The sequence below is a fragment of the Phoxinus phoxinus genome (assembly GCF_949152265.1).
Source record: "Phoxinus phoxinus genome assembly, chromosome: 7".
Taxonomy (NCBI): domain Eukaryota; kingdom Metazoa; phylum Chordata; class Actinopteri; order Cypriniformes; family Leuciscidae; genus Phoxinus; species Phoxinus phoxinus.
The window spans coordinates 18,856,670-18,882,829 of record NC_136882.1 but is presented as its reverse complement, the minus strand read 5'-3'; the positions used below and the strand labels follow the sequence as shown (position 1 = coordinate 18,882,829).

General features: G+C 38.2%; 1 protein-coding gene across 1 annotated transcript in view; it reads left to right on the top strand.

Annotated features, from left to right (window-relative positions):
• Positions 1–10,247: 10,247 nt before the first annotated feature.
• The window catches only part of igsf3 (immunoglobulin superfamily, member 3), a 153,181-nt gene continuing 137,268 nt past the window's right edge, over positions 10,248–26,160 (top strand). The window contains exon 1 of the mRNA XM_079617521.1: positions 10,248–11,306. Coding sequence (XP_079473647.1) covers positions 11,267–11,306 — 40 coding nt within the window. The 5' untranslated portion in view covers positions 10,248–11,266. The remainder of the gene's footprint in view (positions 11,307–26,160) is intronic.

Here is a 26,160-nt window from a genome sequence, read left to right as displayed (position 1 = left end):
ATTTTGATTAAAGTTTACGAGGGCACATAATATATATATATATATAGCCTATATATATATATATATATATATTAAATAAATATATATTTATATATGATGTGCAGGGCCTAACATTAACTTTTTTGCTCACCAGGCACTGTGGCTATTGATTTTTTCAAAGTTACTAGCCAGTATTTCACTGGCCACAATTTTGACATCGATACTATGGGAAAAAACTGCCATATAGATATTTGTAATATTATCTCATAATTTGCCATCAGGTATATTAGGCTGCTGTCACTTTAAGACCTGACGCACAGATCCATTATTCTGTTACACATGCATTTTCTTTCTCAACTGTTTACTGACTGTGTTTACATGATACTCCCCAAGACCTGCATTTTGACATAATTTTGTGTGTATTTCACTGTTTAAGTGCAATAAGCAGCAAAAAAGAACTCAATTTGGTAATGAGAGGCAGCTTTATGTGCGCAAAATTTGGGTGTGAGCACGAAATTTGCGGGAATGAGTGAAATTATGTGCAATACACGCAATCCCACCCCGAACAACATTTATCCGGAGCAAAGGAAACAACGAGGAGAGAGTGAGAAAGTGCAGCTGGTATCTAGTATCTATTCTGCAAAAAATTAGTATTGGAAGCGTTTCAGATATTTCAGTATCAATATCAAATAATCTATATTTTTGACAAAACAATACTTTATTTATTATTTCAGCCCTTTTAAAAACTACACTTGAATATTATATATTAAATATGTATATTATAAAATTCAACCTGCCAATTGGCTAGTAGGAGTGACTGTGTTACACGCCACTGCAGAAAAACACTTGCATTTGGTGGGTTGGCGGGTGTTCATGTCAAGCCCTGGTGATGTGCACAAATAAGTAATTTATAATATACATTATTAAAAATGATGTGTTTGATTGCTGAAGGATAGTTTAGAAATGTGAAATGAGTTATCTCCTTGACTCATCCTCTCTGGACCCACTCTTTTCCAAAACCTGCCTTCATAGGAAGTAGCCTATATAGAGGTAGAGAAGCATTAAGGCACATCCAAATTCAAAGTTTAAAGTAAAGCAGCACAGCTGTATACTTTCCTGCCTGTTACAGAATATCACACAGTCATGTGTTTGAGGTTTGTTGGTTGGTGGAAAGAATAAAATGCTGTTGGGTGGAACAATTTAAAGAATTAAACACAGGTTGTTTTTTTTATTATTTTTTTTTACAAAATGTATATTTACACTTAGTGCAAATAGCCTGTCTTGTTGGCAAAGGCTATTTGCTAACTCGTCTAGAAGTCAAACAAAAAAACAAAAATCTATGGTAAGTAAGCAATATATGTAGTGGTGGTCTTGGATATTATGGTCACAAAAAGCCAATATGTGCTCTTTGTATAAATACTAGTAGTTAATTTCATTTAATACATTTCAGCATCTATTGCTATTTGCCTAGCATCCGCTCAAAATGTATTTTCAAGTTAATTTGGTGCTATAAATATGTGCTTTGTTTTCTCTAAATCTCACTTCCACTTGTTCTTTATCATTAGATGTGACGTTGTTGAGGTGTGAAAGTCTGTCTGAATCTGAAACCAGTTTCCTTAGGAGGTACAGTAAGTTGGAAAACACCCTCAATTTCAAGTCATTGGAACATTTGGAAGGCCCCTTTTACACAACATTTTATTTCTTTCAAGTCACTGACCTCTGGTTTTGTATACAGCCTGAATCCCTCTAGCACATACGATCCACCTGGATGAGATATAAGCACATGTGCGTCTGTTAAAGCACACCCACACATCAGCCAACCTTCACAGTTAATGTAATGATTATGGAGTTGTAGAGCTGCTCATCACAATGATCACCTTTATTATAGAGCGACTCACAGATTATCAACAGACTGCGAAGGGTGTAATAAATGGAAGAAATAAAGAACGTGTCTGATGACCTGCTGTCATGAGAATAAAAGAGTGCATTAAAAGGAAATGATTCTTTCTGGATTGCACTAACCCTGGACCAATTCACATTCACCTTTCACACAATTTCAGGCAGAACTCAAATGACTTTTTCTTTCTTTTCTTCTTTTTGTTCTCTGTATCCAGCTTTTTTAGCTTCTTATAAATACTGTAAGTATAACAACCCCAGAGGAACAAACACATTATTCTGTCAACAGTCATGACACATTTTAAAAAAAATGTTTAATTCAGTTGAATTTGTACAATCTCATTCATATGTTTTGGTACAATTCGCCTACACCACACTGAGAGCTATAGGATTAGAGTTGGACATTCATGCTTATCATTATTAGTTATGTATAATTATGTTTTTTTCATAAGATTGGTTTGTTACATCCACCAGCTGAGGCCCCGTTTACACGTACATGGTTATTTTGAAAAACTGAGACATTTCCCTTCGTTTGAGCCCTTCGTTTACACGCAAACAGAGAATTCGCCTCTGAAAACGATTCTTTCTAAAAACTCCGGCCAGAGTGGAGATTTTGGAAACTTTGTTTGCACGTTTGCATGCAAACTGAGAAAAACTGAGTTTTATGCAGCCGACGTCACAGTATTTGATTATTTTCGGGATTCTGATTGGCTAACGTGGGCTTGAGCTTCTCATGACACTGCCACCTACAGGTTTGGCATGCTTTTGATGGCATATACACAGGTTTGTGTTCGATAACTTTTCTGAAAACTGATAGGTGTGCACGGTTATTTTTGAAAACGGAGAGGGGGGAAATGTCCGTTTATGAAAATTGCCCATGATTTTCATGCTTTCCCATCATGAACTTCAATTCCCATAACTTATTGCCTGGATTCAATATGTTTGATTATTACTTACACCTGTGTCTCATTATCTTGTTAACGCCTATTTAAGCCCTGTGTTTTCACTCATTCTTTGTGAAGTCTTGTATGTCGTTACACTGCATTTCTGACATTATCCTTTGTCTTGGTTTTGAATTCTCTGGCTGTATTCTGGATTACCCCTTTGCCTGTGTTTTCTGCCCTGTTGCTTATTTGAATTGTTTGCCTGTGTGTTATATGGATTGCTATTCTGGGTTGTTCCAAAAAAGCAGCATTTGGAACCAACGCAGTTCGTAACAGATTTGAAGTAATAAATAGCAAACGAAACAATTGTAAAGGAAATGTACTATCAATTTCGTAATTTGTGTGAGCGTCTAAGAGAAGGAGTGTTCTTTTAAAAACAGCAATGAGGAAAGAGCAGAGGAAAGAGTCATTTTATATTAATACTTCACATTAAAAGTCTCTCTGATGAATAATTGATATGGAGGAAAATGTAGCGATTTGACATCTCTGTGTACTAATGAAATGGCATATCAGCTTTCTCTTGTTCTATCCTTAAGTCAGGGTACATGGATACAAGTCTGCAGGGAAAACCTGTACTCGTGTTTGTGGAAATGTAGCCTACTTCATTCCTAAACTGACAGAAATATATGATTTGTCATATACGCCTGTTGGTGACTAAAGCCAAGTATGGTCTCTGTAAAAAAATGTTGTTTTTTCTCATTTATCTTTCTCTGGTTCCTCTAATCTGATAATATTTCACTAAGGTCCTGGGAACATCATCAAAATGAAGACAATTTTGTTGGACATCTGGTGTGTCTGGTTTATCCTGTCAGAATCTCCCTGGGTTCTCGCAAGCTGTCATACATCGCTTTGTTACATTCATTTACACATCAGCTCCTTCAGGAGTTGTAATAAAGAGTGATTTCTTGCTCTCCAGGTTGTATCTTCACCCTTCATACAGCCTGGACAGCCTGCGTGAAAGCTTCTTGTCCATGCCGGAGACAAGGAAGAATTGCCTCTCCAATGACAATCACACTGTCGTGTCAGAATGTACTCATATCCTGTTTCATTAAACTCTAATTTTAGTTATGAGAGATATTACACTGTCAGGTCATATTGACCTTGCCATTCTGTTGTCGGCACTGCTCATATTAGAAATGGAGGCAGGGAAAAAGGAGAAAAATAACAAAAAGCACATTTTCTCATTCTTACAACTCATTAATACAAGCTTTTCATCTTTGAAGAGCTATTTCCTCACCAAAGCCTTTTCGCAATGGATGTCATGTTTTATTCAAACAGTCTCTGCATTAGACACGAGTAAAGTTAACACAAAATAATGAAATATTCAATAATTCTTTTGTATTCAATCTCTTCCTCTCTCCGAGACTTCACGTGCTTGTTCCTCAGCATTTCTCAATTGTTCTGGAATTGGTACTTCCAGTCAGATCATATGTTTGTGCAGCTCATATTGGTCATATTATATATATAACGCATCTAAATATAGAGAGAGCGAAAACGGCCCACAGTGATTGGTATACAAAAATATGAAAAGATTTGATTCTCTCTTATCTGGAATATCAAAATAACCATTGTCATCAGCAGCAATAATAAAGCAACTACTTTGGATGACTTGGGGTATTTATGAGCCCCAACTGTGAAAACAAGATTGTTTCAGACTTAATTTTTGTCGCCAATTTGTTTTTGATATAATCTGCTATAAAGAGAGCATCCAACCAACGCACCACATTACATCCCCTTGCACTTTAATTATTGTGATGATGATGATGGTTTACTGTTGCAGATCAGCTCTCAACACAACTCCCCAGTGTTATTTTGGGTATGCATCACACACTTCATTACTGATGCTTCAAAGCGTTACAAGCGTTTCTATTTGCAAGAAGAGCCTCTGCTGAACATAAGCTTAAAAAAAAAAGTTGAATTTGCAAAATGTTCATGGAATGCATTTACTTTTACTCATTAATTGTTCAGTTCGGTTTCCTTTTCGTGTTCTTAGACCAGTGGTTTTCAACTGGTTGATTCACAGACATCAATAAAATAATACATACAAATACTGTATAAGTAGGTTTTAAGCATGAAATTTGTTATACATTAAATTAGCTTCTTTTTGTCACTAGCTAGCCAAATTATGCAGACACCTAACACATTACATGACTTCCCTCGTCCTCAAATACCTAGACTATTAATAAACATTCCTTTGTAACAAATATCAACATGGTTTGTTGATCACAATATATTTTCTGAATTATTGGCTGCAGAAAACATTTACAAGCTAAACTCAAATGATAAAGACTAATTTTTCCATTCAGCATACAGTATGTCATGATTATAGGGTAAAAGTAAATTTTCTTGCAAAATTCAAGCCAAAGTGGCACAGTTTTAAATGCAATTTTTTTTTTCTCAGATTTGATTCATAATCTGAAAAATGTGTTATGGGTAATGCATTACAAGTAATGTGAGTTGTAACATTCGCCAAAAATGTAACTTTTTTTTGGTATTGAAAAACAAACAAGTAAGCCCTGCCCAGCATAGGTGAGAAAAAGTAACGCAAAAGCAATTAATTTGCATAAGAAGTAACTCAATTAGTTCGTTTTTTGGGGAGTAAACACATTACTTTTAAAAGTAACTTTCCCCAACACTGGTTATTGTTATTGATTGATTATTTGGAAAAAGTATTTTTTTCCTATTCAGCAAACAGTAGGCCTATGTCTTGTACACTCTCAGAAATAAAGGTACAGAAAAGACAAAAAAAGGTGCAAATGCTCATCGCTGGGGCAGTACCCCCAAGGGCAACAAACTTGTATCATATTAATGGGTACAAATAAGTACTCCTACAGTTTGTGCCTTTTAGGTACAAATATGTACCTTTGAGGGTACAAATGGCGCGTCACTGGGGTGGTACCCCCGAGGTACAGCATGGTACCCTTACCATAGGTACAGAGTTGTACCCTTTTATACTGTACCTTTTGAGAGACAATTTGGTACCTTAGCAATACATTTGTACCTTAATCCACTGGTACAAAAAGGTACCCCATTAGATGGTACCAATTTGTTTTTGTACCTCAAAGTAATTAATTGTACCCTCACTGTACCTTTATTTCTGAGAGTGTATAATATTGTTGTGCTTATGAAGTTCATTATAATAATGCCAAAGTTTGATTTACAGGACATTTTGGTAGTTGATGTCCAATGTAAAATGATGCACATTGTTGTACATGGTACAGTAAGCCATTTTGTATTCACTTTTTTTTTTAACCTGTGCTAATGAGTGCTTGTATCCTTGCACACGTGTGTGTGTGTGTGTGTGTGCACGTGATTGTACACACTGGAAGAGATGAAGGGGAAGAGATAAACATCGCACTCATATTTTAGCTCAGTATCCCTTATGAGCCCCCAAAAGAGCTCCAGAGACACGGCAAATGGAGAAAATGAATGATTTATTTACTTTTTGAATGCGCTGCAAAATATGCAAACGTCAGATGAAAAGCCTAAGCAAATCTATCTCCCTCAGGCAACAACACTGTGTTAAAGGTAGGGTTGGTAATCCTGTTCAGAAACATTTTTTTTTATACTGGGTGAAATGGTCCTTTCATTCTGATAGTAGTCAATACATTATGTGTTCAGAAAAAGGAATGAAAAAAATCTGACCTCTGTAGCAGCTGTAGGACAGTAAAAACTCTGACCAATCACTGCCATTCGGTGCGAATGTAAAGAACCAATCAGATGCCTTCATGTCTCGTGCCCGAGCACCACTGCGTGCACAGCAGTGATGCGCGGGTCAATGTATAAACAACCCGCACCCGACCGACGTTTTCAACTACCCGCCCGCAACTCGGACCGCAAAAAAAAGGAAAGAAAATATTGTTCCTGACCCGCGTTTTTTAAAGTAGCTATAGTAAATGCTCATCGCGTCATGGGCCATAGACGGAGGAACTAGGGGTGCGCATTTTTCAGAATGCTGTATGATATAGCTTAGTGTTTTGTAATAAAGGCTTGATTTATTCATTTATTTCGTTTCATTTTCTTAACAATTAAGATGCTGCATGTGTTTATCCAGTCTAATCGACGTGTCCTCTCCCCGGACTTTCCCAACAAAAATCCCGCCCCCTCTCAGCAAATACATAAAACTGACATTACTGAGCTAACGTTATATGCGTTTAAAAGTAGCCTATTAAAATGGCACAATGGCATTGCTCAGTTCAACGTGTTGGGACATCGGGCATTTTGTCCCGCGTCAGCTTTTATTCAAAAGTTAATAACGCGCTCAACATTCAAAAGGTAAATAAGGATTTCCCACTTTCATCTGCAGACTGCTTGTGAGTCATCCTCGCGCATTCAGCCAATAAAGTGTAGACCTATGTATTTCATAGAACATTGTGTCTAGTACTATATAAATTACAAAGGTAAACGACCCGACCGACCGCGACCCAAATATCATTAAAATATTTTTGGAAGACTCGTAACCGCGGGTAACCGCAGGCACCCGCTCATTTTGGATCAACCCGCGCATCACTGCTAGGTACATACAGCTGACTCCAAATGTGGATGCGCGTTCATGTTTGTGGGGGGGCGTAGCTTTGGACGGAGCACTGACAGGAGGGGGCGGAGCTTAGAAGAGGTGCCACTTTCAAATCTGGCTAGCTCTCCAACATTACCTACTCTAGCTTTAAGTTGCTTCTTGAAGTCGGCATAAAGCTTTAAAACTGACCATGAAACCATTTTTCCTTTTCTCATTATGGGACTCAAAACTATTAAGCAAATGCCTCACTTGTGCATTTTACATATGAGGTTTGGGAATGAATTTAAGTAGATGATCTGCTTTCATAATGAAGGTGTCTCTGAAGGTGCCTCAAGGGGCAATCTGTCATTGCAAAGATTGTGTATGTGATTTAAGCACGGTTGACTGTGTGTAACTGATATAGAAGCAGAATTGAACAAATATACACAGCTGTTAAACATTCAGGTAACTGCCAAATATATCAGATACCATTTAAAGGCGATTTAGAAAGGAATATCAATTTTGCTAAATATTATCAAAACTCCAGTCAAATAAAAGCAGTTTTATTTTACATAGAGTGGGTTGCCTTATAAAAGTTGGGGATCACATGACTAGCCAACTACTACCATATAAATAATAGAGAAGGAGATTGACCTGGTGTATGAATATGAATTGTAATTATGAAAGCACTAATCACCTTTTAAATAGAGGGATTTCAATTGCAATAGTTGATTTCAGTATTTCTCCATTCAATCAGAGCTGCACTGCCATACTGACCAGTGCAAAATGAACAACATGTAAACATTTTAAAGGGTTCTTGCATGTTTCCTAGTACTTGACAAGCTGTTCATAATGAAACTGCCAGATAATTGTAATGAAAAATTGGCAAGTTTATCGTTTGTACCGCTTACTCTATTATAAAACACTCAGCCATCACTCTTTATAACAAATGACTGACAGCAATCTTATCTTTGACCTTTAAGTAGGATTGGATTTGAATTGATTTTGTTAAGCCTCATTGCGGATGTAGACCTTAAGTGCCTTGGCTTTGGGGCACAATGGTGGCGCCTGGAGCAGGACAACTGAAATCCTCCAGGAACGGCTTCACTCAGATTCCCAATACTGCTGGAATTAAGATCTTCCTAATTATCTGTGCTTCTACACACGTATTCTACGCCTAAAAGAGGTAAACTAATAATGTGTGATTAAAGCTATTTTAATGATAGGGGGAAAAAAACTGTCTAAATGTCAGAGCGAATATATTGCCCACAGTTTTCACTAACAAAATAGCAAGGAATGAAGAAAGTAGTTCATTATAGTGAACAATATGATGATAATGCACATGGCTTGTACTCTCATTAGATCTTCTTTCTTTAGATTGACTCAAATATGTTTTGTTCCCCATGCTAACTCCCAATTAAAAACAGGGCAGTACTGTATATGCAGCAATAACAATAGAGTAATTGTCCTCATGAGATCAATCTTTGACTATTTTCTCAAATCAAGAAAATACTGAAATACATTTAATAGGGAGACCTGCTGCAGGGTGAGTTGTAACACCATCAATTTAATCAATTAGAAATGAGCAACGAATTAAATTACGAGCATATTTTACAGTTTATATTTTACAGGAGGATTTGGCAGAAGTGTAGGCTATATTTAAAAAAATATAAAGCAATTACAGGACAAGGGTAAAATGTAAAAAGGTATAATTTAATTTAATATCTAGCTTAATTTTTTTTTTGTATCATGACATCTGAATTGGCAGGTTCTCTTTCTAGTTTAAAACATCCACACAACTTTTTATCTGTAAAAAAAACAAAAAAAAAAAAGAGTCAAGTAGTGTAGTGATTTTCCAATGTACATTCAGAGTTTCTCGTTTTATATGCTGTTTTATATTAAAATGAAATGGAGGTGGCTGGAGAACAACAATAAATTCATGCACAATGTGCCACTGTTTTCAATTGGTAATGTTATACAGTTAAGTCTGGTACTAAAGTATAGGTTAATATGTGTGTATTAATGTCAGTATATACTTTACATAAATTTACACAGTTTTGTGATAATATTCTAAACTCATTTGTTGCAGATACATTATTGTTTAAAAGTTTGGGGTTAGAAAACGTTAATGTTTTTGAAAATCGCTTATGAACACCAAGGCTGCATTTATTTGATAAAAAAATACCATATTATTACATAAAAAACACATTATTTTAATATTTCAATATTTTTAAATGTCATTTAATTCTGAATCTGAATTTTCAGCATCATTATGCCAGTCTTTAGTGTCACATGATCCTTCAGAAATCATTCCAATATGCTGATTTGCTGCTAAAAAAACCCCATGTATTATTATTATCAGTTAAAACAGCAGCTTAATATATTTTTTTGTGTAAACCGTGATTCATTTATTCAAGGATTCTTTGATAAATGGAAAGTTCAAAAGTACACAATTTATTTGAAATTGATTTTTGTAACATTATAAATGTTTTTACTGTCACTATATTGATCAATTCATGCAATCCCTGCTGAATAAAAGAAGCCAAAAAAGATGGGAATATTAGGCCTATATCAACATATCTTAGATGGAATTATAGTTAGTCAGAAGGAATTATGGAGAAATTTGTTATACGTTTTAACCTTTCTATTCAAAAGAATATGCATTTCTTCAAGGACTAGATTCAAAACTAGGGGGCAGCTGTTACCTGGTTAAAAGGAGTGGTTAGAGTGGCGCTACGACAATATAGGGCGGGGTTTGCCGGTAGGTGGGAGGAGTGATAGTTTGAAAGTGCAAAAGCAGGACAAAAGAAAAATATAATTTCAAATTCTCCTAATTGAACCTTTCACCTGCGGTCGCGTATGTAAACAATGTAAGCTAATAATATCAACAACACCTGTCACTATAATAACTGTTTACAGAGCTCACTGCTCTCTCAGTGGCGACAAATGAAGCGTGTCATTTCCTTCAACACGCAATATGCGAAGCGAGGATGTTGTCAAACAGACTGTAAAATGAAAATATATATTGTTAAAATGAAAAGGAACACTTGAATCGCAATTCCCAAAGATAATAGGCTAAGCAGCGTTTTGGATGCTAACACCAGTGAAATTAACTGAATGCGCGCGTGCGTCTAAAAGAGAGAGTAAATTGCGCCGTCGCTAGGACAACTGAATCTAGGCAACGTGATACTGATAACAAAAGTGATGTATCCACCCCACGACTGACTAAAGCAGATTTATTTGACCGGGACACAACTATAGTGGGCTTTGGTAGGATTCTCCCCCTTCTAATAGCCTCAGACACAGCCCATGGTTGAAAGTAAGAGATGGGCTGGGCCGCCTAGTGTCTGTGTGACAATAGAAGAGCTAGAGGTGATCGCGGGAGCGGCAGCATCACCGTATCGCTCTTCACGGAGAGCGGACACGGGCATCACATCTGCTCATATCCGTCTGACAGATAGCCTAGCAGCTATAAGTTTATCCACGGCCACAGTAAACCGGTTATTTGACGCGAACTGGACAAACTGGGCTCACTCTTCCTCCTCCACGCGTGGGCTCACTAGGCTTCTCGCGTTGGAGAGCGGCACAAGAGAGCTGAGACCCCAGCGTTCAACTCACAATTTCGGATTCATTCCTGAACGGCGGATGTAATTTTTTGGGAGAAAACCATCCAAAGGCTTTATTCAATCACACAAGCGCCTCTTAAAAAAATACGGGTGTTGTTCGAGGCTGGATAACCGTCTTACCACCGCGCGAAGGTCCTCTGCCTCGGGAGAAATTGAACCGTTGTGGAGTCGGCATACGCACTTCCACGCGGTCCGAACAGGTGTACGCGTTCATAACTCCATCCGGACTGATTTCGGAAGGTCTGAGTGACGATTAGGAATTTATAACCACATTTTGCATTTCTCTGCAATATCTGGACTTAATCGCCAGTGCAGAAAAGAGAACTATGGATATCAATTGGCTTATTATAGCCTTTGCGGTTTTGGGTAAGTTGTTTTTTTACTACATAATTCATCATTCCGTGACCTCACTGTTTAATGACCCATAGATAGAGATGATTAATAAGGTGCCCTTTTATTTCATTACATGCACTTGTTGCAGTTTTCGTGTCATTTCTGATTAATGGTCCTGGTATTTGAGATGATACAATGACGCGTACTACACGTTAATTTCTCAACTTCACCGATCTTTTTTCGCTGCCTGTGGATTCATGTAAACCCAAGTTATAAGGCTATGGAAGTATAGTACATACTGGCATATTAACTCTTTGATGCGGTCCAGCTTGAAAGTTGCATTCGCTTGAACACTGACAGTGATAGTAAATGACCAAGGATATTTCAGGTTATCTCAAACAGGTACACACACACACACACACACACACACACACACACACACACACACACACACACACACACACACACACACACACACACACACACACACACACACACACACACACACACACACACACACACACTTCATGTTTTATGGGGACTTTTCATAGACGTAATTACTTTTATACTGTACAAACTGTATTATTCTACTACCCCCTTATTAACTAGCCCTACTCCAAACCATTACAGAAAAAAAAAATCTGCATTTTTACATAAAAAAAAACCATCACTTAGTATAATTTATACCTGTTTTCCTCATGGGGACCAACACTTGAAACATCTCTGTGAATGTTTAGAGCAGAATGGATTTAAATGTGAATTATCTGTTTGTGAATCCATGTAGGCTAGCTACAGTATAAGTGGTTAAGTTGATTGTGACCCAGCAGCATGCTCTGAATTGTTTTTCTTTCTTTATTTTCCCCCCACTTTGACAAACAGCAGCTGGGTCTAAACAGCTCTGGTCAGATGAGTGAGGTTTGTTTTGGGGTTAACGTTGGTTTAGAGAGCCCAGCAGGAGATTAATGTTCCTTTATGGGGGACATTAAATCAAGTAAACACTGGAGCACATTGATTGATTTGAGGGCATTACAGATCATTCCACTCTTAAAGGTGAACTCAGTATTTTTTTTAGCTAATTAGAAATGTTTTAAATAAAGAGAAATTAACACAACTTTTGAGAAATAGGCTAGCATTAAAAAATGTTTACTCGGATGATATGAGGACTTCAGGCATGTCAGTTCTCTAGAAAAAGCTGATTTTATTTACATGGAGCGGGTTGTCCTCTAATGGCATGGGTGCCGGCATTTTGACATCATATCATATAAATTATGAAATTAATGTAGTTACGGTGCGTTCAAATAGCCTAATCTCAGACAGATCGCATTTATGAGTCGCAGCAATGTCATAATTACGAGTGGAAAACTCTGGATTTTCTTTGAGCCTTGAATTTCCAAGGTGGGAGCGTCTTAGTTAGAAAACATAGTGGATGAAGCATCTGTAGTTGATGGTAAATTTATTGAAATGTGAAATTATTTAATTTACAATAAAACTAAGTTAGCCTACATGAAAAAATAGTAAAGATAGTATTGTACAATTAAGATAGAAAATACAGCACTGATAACGATTCAGTTTACAGCATCGCCATGAACTTAATAAAAACAAATTATGTTTTATTAACAAAGTTCGGGAGGAGCACGTTCAGATAATTAACATAATTGACAGTTAATCAACGGTAAGAGGATATAGCAGACCTACCTCCATTCGTTGACAGTTTATCAGCATCCCTCCACACTTCTAGTTCTAATCACTTCTATACACGGGGGGAGTACTCTGGGTTCGGGTCAAATTCGGAGCTCGGAGCCCTCCCCCCGGACAGCACGCCAAATACGCATAAAGCTTTACTCCATCTAGCCTACTTATGTAAGTGTCAACTCGTGAAAAACGCAAAAACACACCTGATGTGCAATCTTTATTCATAATTTTGTACACGTACAGTTAAAACCTTGCTGTATTAATTTGTAGAAAAGGTAGGCTATATTGCCATCTTGCTCTGACCATAGTGACTAGAACGACACTGACCTTGTACACTTCCACGGAAGACTTGAACTCACAGTTACTGCTACTACTATTTATAACAACAACAACAACAACAACAATATATAGCCTAACCGTGAAAAATACTGATACTATTCTGATGAATAACAGCTAAATGTAAACAACAAGTGCACCTTTAATCCACCCAACAACTTTTGCCAGTATACCTTCATCTTTTAAATCTTGACCTACCGCTTGAGGGCTGACAAGTTTGGTTCATTACATGTCTAAGTTTATGACACAGAAACACACCTTGTCCCTGAAAGCCAGACATCACACACACACCTGGATTCAAACTCACCCGTGTGACGTCAGAGTTTCTAGTGTGTCATTGGGTTGATTAACACAGAATAATTAGTCACACAGAAGTGTGATTTTAGTCAAAACAGATGTGCATGTGATTCCAATGTGACAGTTTATGATTTTACTGTCTGTCTGTCTATTGATGATGAATCCATTGTCTAGGTTATACTCTGCTGGACAGCTGGAGCTCTGTGTGTGTGTTGTGAGAAAGCATGTTTTGCCCTTGAACTAGGTTAATATGACATTGCATTATGACTTTTTCTTTGGATTAACCCCCCCAACACACACACACACACACACAGATTGTCTCCCCCATATCCATGCAGATAAGTGGAGTCAGGATGAAACGGGCTGTTATTTCATAAATCAAAACTCTTTTTCCACATGCAAAACACTTTTCATTTCGCTGTCAGCGCTCACTCGCAGTCTTTCCCCAAGTGCCAGTCACAGACAAAACCATTAATGTCTGCATTTACATATTCGACTCGCAACTCCCTCCCCCATTAGTTTTTGTCCCCTTTCTCTCCCTCATCACACACACAAATACTGTCATACTCATTCACACAAACTCTCTACCTCCTCACAAACAACAGATGGCTGTACCCTCCTGGACAAGAGGCATGTTATTTCTGCAGGGAGGGGACTGGGTGAAAATGGAACATTGGTTACTGTTGGCTCTCATATAACTTCATCTGAAAATCTGTGGAGGTGCATGATTTTGCGTTTGCTCTCAGCAGGAGGCTTTGATCAAACGAACACGAGTACTTTTTGGTATTGCAATATCGTAGGAAACCAATTCCCTAAATCATCTTGGATTCATACTTGTTCTTTAGCTTTGAGTTTATATTAAAATACATGCAAATTATCATATTTCATACTCGTATTTCATATTTCAAAGTTTGCAAGCAGGGTAGCTCAAGCGTTTTTGAGGAAATGTACATGTGCATGAACAGCTTTATTTCCACATGCACAATAGCAGGTGAGGTGTAGCCTACAGTATGTGAGCAAGAGAAGCAAACATTTCACGGATGGAGGACAAAATATTCAGGTTCTCATTCGGAGTGAAATGCTTCCCACCACCCCTTGTTCCCGTGATATTCTCTAAAACTGCTCGCAAAACAGCAGGAGAGGCCATAAAGACTTTCCTCGTTCACATAAAGTTAATAGGCCCACAAACTGGTAAACGCAACTGTAAAAAGCTTCTTTTTTTTGTATTGACACTGTATTTATAATTAGCTTTCCTCACTCATGGGAAATGCTTTTTTTAGGACCATCATGTGACATGAATGCTTAAATCAAGATGTTACACTTGTATTGTGGTCTGCGGATAGATCCAGTTTGTGTGTGCTTGATAGTCTTGAACTGTGTTTATCTGATCACATTGTAATGCAAAAAGTGGTACCCAGAAGAAATGTTAGGCCTATCCTTTTTGAAAAACACACGACTACACTAGGCCCAAACAGTATGCTAATTTTAACTACTTTTCATCCATTTTAATTCAGCTTTTTGAACACCATAGAGGAGGCTGTCACAGAGAATGATAGAAAGGAAAAAAAAGTGTGTGCTAGAGAGTGAGATTATTCAAGGTGTTTGTCTGAAGTCTTTATTAGACTCCCACTGACTCAGGCACATTAGCCGAGCTTAGCTTCCCTGCATGAAGTATAAAAAAAACCAATGCTCTCATTTCCCGACACTCACTAGGCTGGCCTTATTAAAGCCTCACTGAGTGGATTTTGGTTTTATTAGAAATATAGAGGAAATTAAAGGTGCTGTAAGCAATTTCGGCCGTTTTCTTACACTGTTTTGCTAACTTCAATACAAGATCATACCCCCCTGAAGCATATCCGCCTTCTGCAATGATGACTATTAAAAACATTGCACATTATTTTTTTATTTTTTTTCTAGCTCATTCAAAAAGAGCTTTACTTAACCGGTAAGCTGTGCTTAGTATGACAAACGGTTTCTAACCAAAGGCAAAATGGTCACAAAATAGTAAAATACGTAGCCTAATTAGCTTTGCTTATATAAATCACATTTCCATAATTAAGAATAAATACACCATCAATTGATTTTCTCCTTCCTAATTCAGAATCACATAGGCCTAGTGCATCCATAAAAAGTTGATAATGTAATGATAACTTCGTTTAGAAAGTGAGTTTTGATTCAGCTGATTTAGACCGATTCAGCGAGTTCGTTCAGTCAAGGATTCCGTCCTCAGATAAGCTAAATTATGTCCAGTATTTCTTCTATATTTATGGTAAAGCTGCTTGTTTTCAAACTTATTTATTAACAGAAACTGGGAATATTGATGTATTAAATTAACCATTCATTTTGTGATACTTTTCATTTAATGTCTTTTTAGCATTAATAATAAATCAATTTAAATACTGTTACGTCATCCTGTGGCCCCCTTTGTATGTTTGCTGAGGACCGCTTTTTAAGAACCACTGCCTTAGAGAGATTCAAACTGTGTAGGCTACATCCTTTTGGATATTTTTCATTAGGGGTCCTATTATGATTTATCACCTTTTCAATTTAAGTTAGGCTAGTGTGTAACGTTGCTGTTTGAGCATAACACTATCTGCAAGGTTACAAAGCTCAAAGTCCACTCCAAATAGAGATATTTTATTTTACAGAAAACACTTTTCAAGAATAACAACAAACGGCTCATTGGGACTAAGTCACAATGTCACTCATTTAAATAATCCCTGCCCACATAATATGCAAAAAGGGGGCATTGTCTTTATAAAAGGGGGCGAGGGCTGGTTAAGCTGCACTAGAGAAAACAAAGACCTGCTTTAGTAGCGTCTTGTTGCCATTCAAAGAGATGCTGCTTTTTCCACCCCGGGTCCAAAACCATTTTGTTTTGGTTTTCATAAGGTGGACAAACTTAGTGTGATTTAAATTTATTTTTAACACTGTTCCTGAACATTTTAACCCCAACGTTTATCTGTGCGCTGCACGTTTTACGGAGAACAGCTTCCAGAACCTAAGAGAGTACAATACCGGCTACACTCAAAAGCTTCTCCTGAAAAACAGAGCAGTTCCCACTTTGTTGGGACAATCAGCTGTTTATGGATCACAACCTGTAGGCCTATGTTTTATTATTTGTTGTTGTGTTTTCTATTAGGCCTATAACTTTTATGTTGTTGCTACAATGTAAAGAACAGGCAAAGCTGTTTGGCTCCGCTAGCCTGCTAGCTAACATTATAGCTAACATTATAGAGCTGGTAAGTCCCGCCCCCTCCGTGAAACCCCGCTGGACCTCAAAGTTGAAAAAGCGTCAATGCAAGTGAATGGGAGAAAATAATTATTTTCTGGTCCCGTTTAAATTGTGCCATGAATGTGAACATATGTTGTCTGTGAATTTTTTATATAATCTTTCATGTTACAAGTTTGACAGTATATGGTATGATTCGTCGGCTAGCAGTTGTGGAAAAGACATAACGAGAAAGACTACATGTCGCTTATGTGACGTCACCCCATAAAGTTGACTTACCCGTGGTTTTCGCCAACCTCAACGATTTTGTCCTCTCCCTGAAAGAAGGCGGTGAAGTGCACCAAAGACAGCCATGTCTAGCGGGATCCGTGAGCTAGAGCCGTGAGCTAGTGTTGTTGACGTTTCAAACGCGCCGAAAGCAGCGCCGAGTTGTAGTCCACAAAGTGCTCTCACACAAAGTCTACCCGTATCAAACTTCTACCCGCTAAATTGTAGCATTCTTCACACGAAAGGTTATATAAAAAATTCACAGACAACATATGTTCACATTCATGGCACAATTCAAACGGGACCAGAAAATAATTATTTTCTCCCATTCACTTGCATTGACGCTTTTTCAACTTTGAGGTCCAGCGGGGTTTTACGGAGGGGCGGGACTTACCAGCTCTATAGTGTTGTTGTAGTGTTTAGCTACGGGGCTCTTGCTTTTGTAAGACTGTTCACAGTCCTTAGGAACTTACCACTCTGAAACGTCAAAATCCTGTGCTTGCAAATGTTCTGCACAATCCTCTTGTTCACAAACGTTCTCAGGGTCTGAATCTGGCTCGAAGGGGTATGACAAAATTGATGCCACCGTTAATACACCTGAGCAAATGAAACTCGCGGTTATGGTGAGGGGTGTGACATTTACAGAACACGCGCAAAGCGGTTCGCCAATAACAACACTGGGCCAGCTAACCAATCAGAGCACATTTTATTTTATTTTGGGGAGACTTCAACGAAACAGAAACTTAGCCGAGTGTTTGAGACAGACTGGAAAGAGAGGTGCTGCAATAATGTACAATATTTTTCTAACAGTCAAGCATGAAAACCTATTCTAGTACACCCCAAAAACAAAATTAAGACTTTGTTAAAGGGCATAATGGGACCCCTTTAAAAGAAAAAAACTAGGGCTGAACGATACATCGAATTTTCATCGTCATCGCGATATGAACTCCCGGGATGAACACATCGCAACAGACAGCCTGACACGATGAATAATGCCTGGTTCAGATTAGCACTAACTTACACGTTTTTGACTCCTAAAATCTTGTCGTGGATAAGAAACATGTCAGACAACACGTTGCTTTCCGACCAGTCATCGCGTGCCGTCACACACACACATTACTCGCAAACATTCACTCGCACGCACAGACACACAAACACTCACTGTCCCTCGCTCACTCACGCACGCACGCACACACACACACACACACACATACGCTCACACGCTCACTGGTGCACACACACACACTCACTGTTGCACTCACTCACGTCTCGCCTCGCTCACATATTCAACCCGTCGTGGAGGACCGTTAAAGAATTAAACATGCTATAGTCTTTCTGTCGTGAAGCATCGCAGACGCGACGTAGGTTGTCGCCCACTATGACACACTATACGAGATGAAACGATCGAATCTTGCGTCCCGACGCCCGTTGTCGTTATTATGAATCTCCACGACACCCATACGTCAAACGGATCGTGCCAAAATCGCGCTAAAATCGTGTATTCTGAACGTTTGACCCATCACGCAAAGAACCTATTAAAGCACTAAGACATGGGAACAGTATAGTTAACAATCACATTTATCGCAAGTCATATCGTCATCGCAATATTAAACAATGTTATCGCACATCGCAGCTTTTCCTCATATCGTGCAGCCCTAAAAAAAAAAACAACCCCCACAGTACTGTAGATTCAGCTGTGGTGGCATATAGAAAACCCTGGCTTTCTCCAAAACTTCCATCCTCCAAAGACCTGTCATCAAAATTAATCTCAGACAGGGTTTCTGATTGGTTACATAGCCTAGGGCTGTCACAGATACAGGATATCATTACTCAGGACACACAGTGATGTGAATCAGGTAGAAGATTCCAGAAAATGTAGGCAGTCAAACCCATCACTATTGTGGTTCTGCATTTCTAAAGTTAATTTTGAAGTTGTCATTTTTAAAATATTGTTTTTATATAAAGTTTTAAATGTGTAGATTTATAGATGGATTTGGTCAGAGCGGGGAGGACAGACTGGTTGACTGCTGAAACCATAATGCTTATTCTATAACCCTGCCATGTTAGCGCTCTACAAAGCCGTCAGTGCTATTTACACCCAGCGTTCAACTTCAACACAATGGAGTTAAGAGTCCCAGTGGTGTGTAAGATTCTCGTAGAACACACATTGCACAGATACACACTGTTCATAGGGGACATGGTCATTGCACTCTTTCTAAAGAGGCTATTTACACCTCCCACACAACTCTCTGCTATCTTGCCATGGCTCTTCAGTCACTCTAGTGTTACTCAGTTGTTGCAGGACACTGCCGTCCTTCGAAAACCTGAGAATGTCATGGCAGTTGAAGGAACTCTCAGCTGCCTGACTCCCGAATGACCCGTTGCTCCAGAATGCTGATCCATGAATGTTTGGCTATGAGTGTCTAGCCAGGGTCCCAGGGCCCTATTTGTCATCTGTCTGATACATCCTGTGTACGTTCAGGACTGCCTTGAGATGAGGCCAGCGCTACACGTGTTTACATTCATGGCATACTGTTCATTTTCCACGCTTCAGGAGATTATTACCGTGGTGAAGATCTGTAGTATACACTTAAAAAAAGCAATTACTTTCCACAAAGTTAGGCTATAAGCTTTTGAGTTATACATAGGCCTAATAAAAATGTGAATTAGCCTACTTTGAATCAACATAATAACCAATATTCTTAAATCTTGTACCAACTAGTCTAACAGAGTTTTCTGAACAAACAATTGCATCAATATTGGATTTAAAAAAAAAAAGGTTTACAAGCTCCCAGCAAGCAGTGTGTGTATGTGGTGATGTTAAGGGCTTATCTTTTTATATGATGTTTGTTGATTGGTGGAAAAAGAACGTCGGGTCTGGTTTTAGATGGTATCAAGCATGTTTACAAGTTTTTTCTCTATGAAGACATGAAGTTTTATTTAAGAAGATGTAAAAGGTCCAGTCAGGGATCTGTTGTGCGTATTTGTAGATGTCCCACAGTGGATTAGCTAACAAGGGAAGTGCTTGGAGGCTTGCATTTTGGTTACGGTTTCAGACTGAAACATAAATCAGTGGGACATGTAAAAAAATTATCTAAACAGTAATCCAGGATTGGAGATTTTCACTAGTGATTGAAAGACTTCCTTTTCACATATTTAACATGGTGTGTTTTTATAGCTGTTTGAACACGAAACTGGCAGGTTGGTCCCATGAACGCTGTGTTTTGTGCTACTGACAGCTTAAAGGGTTAGTTCACCCAAAAATGAAAATTCTGTCATTAATTACTCACCCTCATGGCGTTCCAAACCTGTAAGACCTTCATCCATCATCGGAACACACATTAGGCCCAGAAAGGTAGTAAAAATACATTGTTAAAATAGTCCATGTGACTACAGTGGTTCAACCTTAATGTTATGAAGTGACGAGCATACTTTTATTGCGCAAACCCCACCCCAAAAACAACAACTTTATTCAACAATCTCTTCTCTTCCGTGTTAGTCTGTGACGCTGTTCACGTAGTAAACACACAACACAGCGCAGCGCTTCCAGGTTCTACGTCAGTCAGATTGCTGGCACATTATTGGCTAGCTCCTGCATCAGCATTACACACACGCGTCGCGATGCTCACGTGAACAGCGCTGGCCAATAAAGAGCCAGCGATCTGACGTAGAACCTGGAAGCGCTTCACTGTATATGTGAACAGCGTAGGTAGGAGACTGACATGGAAGAGAAGAGATTGTTGAATAAAGTCGTTATTTTTGTTTTCTTGTGCACAAAAAGTACCGTATTCTTGTTGCTTGAACATTAAGGTTGAACCACTGTAGTCACATGGACTATTTTTAAGATGTCGTCTTTTCTACCTTTCTGGGCCTTGAAAGTGGTAATAACGTTGCAGTCTCTGCATTGTGAGGGACAGAAATCTCTCGGATTTCATCAAAATGGGTGAACTAACCCTTTAATTGTAATCAATACATGACCAAAAAAGGTTCTTTTTCAAAGAGAACCTGTTTCTCTAGCATTCTCTTTGTATTTTCTTTTTCTGACTTTAATTTAATTTCAGATGTTGTTTAATTTGCACCTGCCATTTTCTGCTATAGGTGAGATTGTGTTTTTAAAAACTAAATTGGTCTTCAATCTTAAATTAACGGGGTTGTTGTTGTTGGTGTTTTATTGTCACTGTTTTTAGACTTCCATTCTAATACAGAAATTTTGATTAAATGGCCTATAGTGTTCTATGATAATATGTGGGGAAAATATCTCTATCATATCCTAGTCTATATAACTTCATTTAACTCCTGTAACCTGCATATAATTTAGAATTAACAGTGTTCAAATATGTGCATACATTTAGCAAGGATTTTTTTTATCTTGATACTCTTAAAATTCTCTTAAAATATGTAAAGACAGCATGTCCTGGAAGAACTCACTATGAACATTTTAATGTTCAACTCAAAGTTCTGGTTTAAAAATGTATGAGAATTGACTGAAGTTTTAGTGTGCTTTATCCGTTACAGGATTGATTTTAAGATTTTGTTGTTTGTTTTTAAATCTCTAAATGGTATGGCACCACCCTATCTCTCAGATTTGTTGCAGATATACTCACCATCAATATCACTTGGGTCTTCTGACCAGAAACTCTTAACTGTCCCAAGGTCAAGACGTAAATTTAGGGGTGATCGTTCTTTTTCAGTGTTGGCTCCAGAACTCTGGAATAGTCTGCCTTTGCACATTAGAACGGCCTCCACAGTGGTATCTCTTTTAAAAACTCACCTTTTTTCTCTGGCTTTTTTGTCTATCTACTGATATGTTGGTAACTTGTTTGCTTTGTGAGAGTTGTTAGATATATGTATTACACTAAATGTTTTGTACATTCGCTCGTTGCATTTTCTACAAATTGTACAGCACATTGGTCAACTACCCGTTGTTTTTAAATGTGCTTTATAAATAAATTACCTTACCTTTATATTGTCAAATATAGTAAACTGTCCAAAAAAGTGAATATATTTTATTCATGGACATTTTAAAGGAAGCATGTCATTATGTAAAATGTATTTATTGACTGGTTTGCCTTGCCATTTTTGTTGATAGGAGTATAGGACAGTGCTGAGCTGCTGACATAAAAATGATGGGGAGAAGAGGGGGATACTGGAGCAGAAATGTACTCAAACTTGCGCTGCTTACATGAATGCTACACTTCTCAACGTATTGGAACTTTTGGGCTAACCGCTAAGCCACAGCTTTATACTTTACTTTTCATCCCTTGAATAGTATGCTGGAAGGTTGTGCTATCAAGAGTGAAAAGTCAAGAAGTTTTGTGTGGGTGTGTCACTTTCCAATTGTTCGTCTTTATCAGGTCTACCACTGTGAGACTTTATCAGCTTGAATTGTGTTGTACTTTGAATCACTAGTGTTTATCGTGACTTGTGTGTTCTCTCAGGTTCTTTGTGGTTTATTTTTAGTTCCTTCCCTGTGCATTTGTGTGTGCTGGTAGGTGTGCGCTTGCCTGAAGTGGCTCAGATTAGATCTAAACAAAATGGAAACATGCAGCAGGGGGTTGGAGTTGGTAAGCTCTTTTCTGCCCCCCTTAGCTTTATACATGATCTTCGTAGTTGGCTCTGATCCTTGCCTGGCACCTGCCTCTGGCTCTTCCACATTTACAGAAAATCATGGAAGACCAGACCAGCTCTCAAGATCTGACCAAGAAACAGATATAAAAAGTATTTCCTGCATGCTGGACCTCATTCAAGTTGCTGTGTTGCAGTGACTTCTTTGAATTTCTCTTTAAGAAATCTCCTCCTCCTCCCCCGACCTCCAAACAGCTGAGATCACACACAATCATGACCCCCAAACACCCACACCCCTGCATAAACCCTTCCACCCACCCACTCAAGACATTTCAACAATTTAATATGTGCTTAGGGGTGGGTGATATGACAAAATCTTATATGATACATTTTATTTCACGATAATATCACAATATAATTATTTTAGCTTTAAATAAGACTTTTATGATATGTTTGATTCCATTGAAATTTAATAATTTTTGTCACCATTTTCAATATCACAAAAGACGTACTGGCCTAAGTAAAAAACAACAACTCAAGCTTGAAGACAAGTAAACAGTGACACAATTTATCCCAGACAGCGTGCACATAGTGAAATGAGTTCTCTTTCACTGCTTATTGCGGTTCAACAGTTTTTAAATAATACATTTTTAAACCGCAATGCTTGAAACGCATGCAAGTGATAAGCTTTCGGGACTGCGTAGGACAGAACGTAATCACATAAACGTAATGACGATAGAGACAATAGTCCAAAATCTCTAGCGGCTAATCGTGTCAACCGGTATATAGCCTACACCTATATGTGTATATTTAACAACACATTTCCAGTAGTAGCTCTCGTCCGAATGATGGCCAAAACTTTACTGATGAATTTTATGAAGTTTATTGTACATGATCATCACACAAAAGATGAAGTATCTCCAGGAAATCACAGTAAGAGCTGAATCAAATAGGCCTATGCATTAAAGTCATATCCATAAACTCTCTCTCTCCCTTGCAGTTATCATCAACATACAGTACACGGCGAATTGTAACTGTGACACGCATACAAACCTTATGCCTTTTCAAGGGGTGCTTAATAAACTGGTACTCTTTATGAGTAAAACAACTAAGATGAACTGTAATAAAGTGCACACTCTTCCTTTCATTACTGCCATAACTAGTATCGCTCTGGAGACTATAAGCTGGATCATGAACAGTTTGAACTGATCCATCCTTTAGTAACAACTTTTTAGAAAAATCTGTTTTCTATTGTCCCTTTTTATTGAACCTCGTTTACTAAGCAGTCTCGTGTAAAATGATTCGCACAGACATAAATTAATTTAAGCATATGGGGCTGAATTTTCTTCAAAAATAAAACGGCTTTAGCTGCTTTGATGTCAGGAGAAAAAAGGGAATGTGTCATCATTACAGGATGGTTGTCACACACACTGCCAACACACATTTGTGTTTCAACACCATGTAAAAGTTAATTTTGCATAATAGGCGTCCTTTAAATTTGTTGAAAGTAACAATACTTTGAATTAATAGATCTGCAATGACGAATCTGAATGGGAATGCTAATGAACTTAACCTACTACTACTGTCAAAAATGTAAACTTTTACATTTGAAATTTTTGACCGTAGTAGGTTGAGTTCTTTACCATTCATATACAGATTCATCATTGCAGCTCTATTAGACTTGGATAAGTTAATAAAGGCATCAATCTGAGTCTAAACAGGCTGAAGGACTGTGCAGAGTTTAGTGAACATGGCTTGAGATTTCTAGAAAGGTTTAGAGACAATTGTTTTGAATGGAAACTTATACTGTAGGCTTTTGCTTCTGTTTGAGAGCTTAAAGTAACTTGTAATTCCTCTTAGAGCCTTCAGTCAGAAGTTAGCAGTGGAAGCCTACTGGATTTTGTTCTTGTTTGTGAGCCCTCTATGAGTCCAAAAGATGTAGCAATTTGAGCCAGAACAGACTGAGTTTGTTGGACATAACTTGAATTCTCTAGATAAAATTACAGTATAAAATTTTTAATGGAAACCCATGGGATTTTGCTCCTGTTTGAGGTTCAATCAGTCAAATAAGATGTAGCAGTCTGATTCAGGACAGGTTGTAGTAGGCCTTCTCCGGCTAATTTTGGAGAATGTAGGTTGAAAGATGAGTATTAAAGTTTTGTCTTGAGTTAGGGATATTGAAAGAAGGCCAAGTCGTTTGGCTTTATTGTGGTAAGAGTTCCTGTATGCCCTTATATCAGACACTTCCAATAGTCCTGACTTCCCTCTGTGTAAGTCCTGAATGCCAGTCACAGAGCCAACCCTAATAATTAGCATCTGTCACTCCTGAAACTGCTTTTGGAAACAGACGAAAGCCTGACTCTTTCGAGACACACCGCCATTACTACTTTAGCAAACCCAAAGCATCTGAGTGATCGCACTTAAAAGGACAGAATAAAGCAGTCAATCAGGAGCTGTGTGTTGACAGGGCTTCATTAACTCTGGTCAGTAACTCTGGTGTCTGATTGGTTTTCTTTTAGAACAAACAAGTGAGTGGACGGGCAAAAATGGTAGGGTAGAAACGAGGGATTAGAGGATAAAGGCTTCTACTTTAGGCCACACTTCCATTCAAAGACAGAACGTGACTGACAGTTCCTAAAGAAGTCAGTCAGAAGAGACTAAATTAATTGTTAATTAGCTTCCTTTCTAATGTTTTGCTTCAATGTTATGCCCAAACATGCAGATGGAGATTTTGAGTTAAAAGCTAAAAGCTGTCATTCACACAAGAAACTCAAGTTTGGTTTTGCCATGACTTATTCCTGTTCCAGGTCATCTTTGTTAAAAGGAATAAGTCATTAGTTGACTTATGATTAAGTGCTTTAAAATGGGTCTACTCGCCCCTCTGTGCCGCCATGTAAACAAAATGTGGCAATGGAAAGGGGGGTAGGGAAGAAGTGCTCCTGTAGCAAGTGGGGAGACGGTCTGGGGGGTCTGTGGGTGGCTAGACTAGACACTTAACAGACGGGAGTGGATTGGTGATCCCTGTGGGATGTGGGGGTACTGCTAAAGCATGGTCGTGTCGCCTGGTCACAATCACTAAATATTTTAGCATGTCCACAGAACTGATGGATGGAACTGTGGAGTGCAGTGTCTGCAACCTGCTCATGAATAATTCAAAGGGGTACTTGAGGAACAGTAAGAAGGCGGGTACGTCTTTGGGTGGGGGTTGATTGAATAGATGGAGTCATAAGATGGGATGCAGTGAAGAGACATATTGTTCTTGTTCTTAGTGATTGACCATAAGTAGGACGCATTCCTGTCAAGTTGGGGTTAGGTGCTTTTTAACCATACTTTCTCTGAGATTTTAGGGGTTCAGTAACTAATTGTTTACTCAGTACACATTTATAAAGAACCAAAAATGTCGTACTTGCCTAAATCAAATCGAGTTTACGTTAAGGCCCTGTTATGTCAGTTGAGACATTACTGTTTACACCTGCTATTAACATGCATTTCAAATGC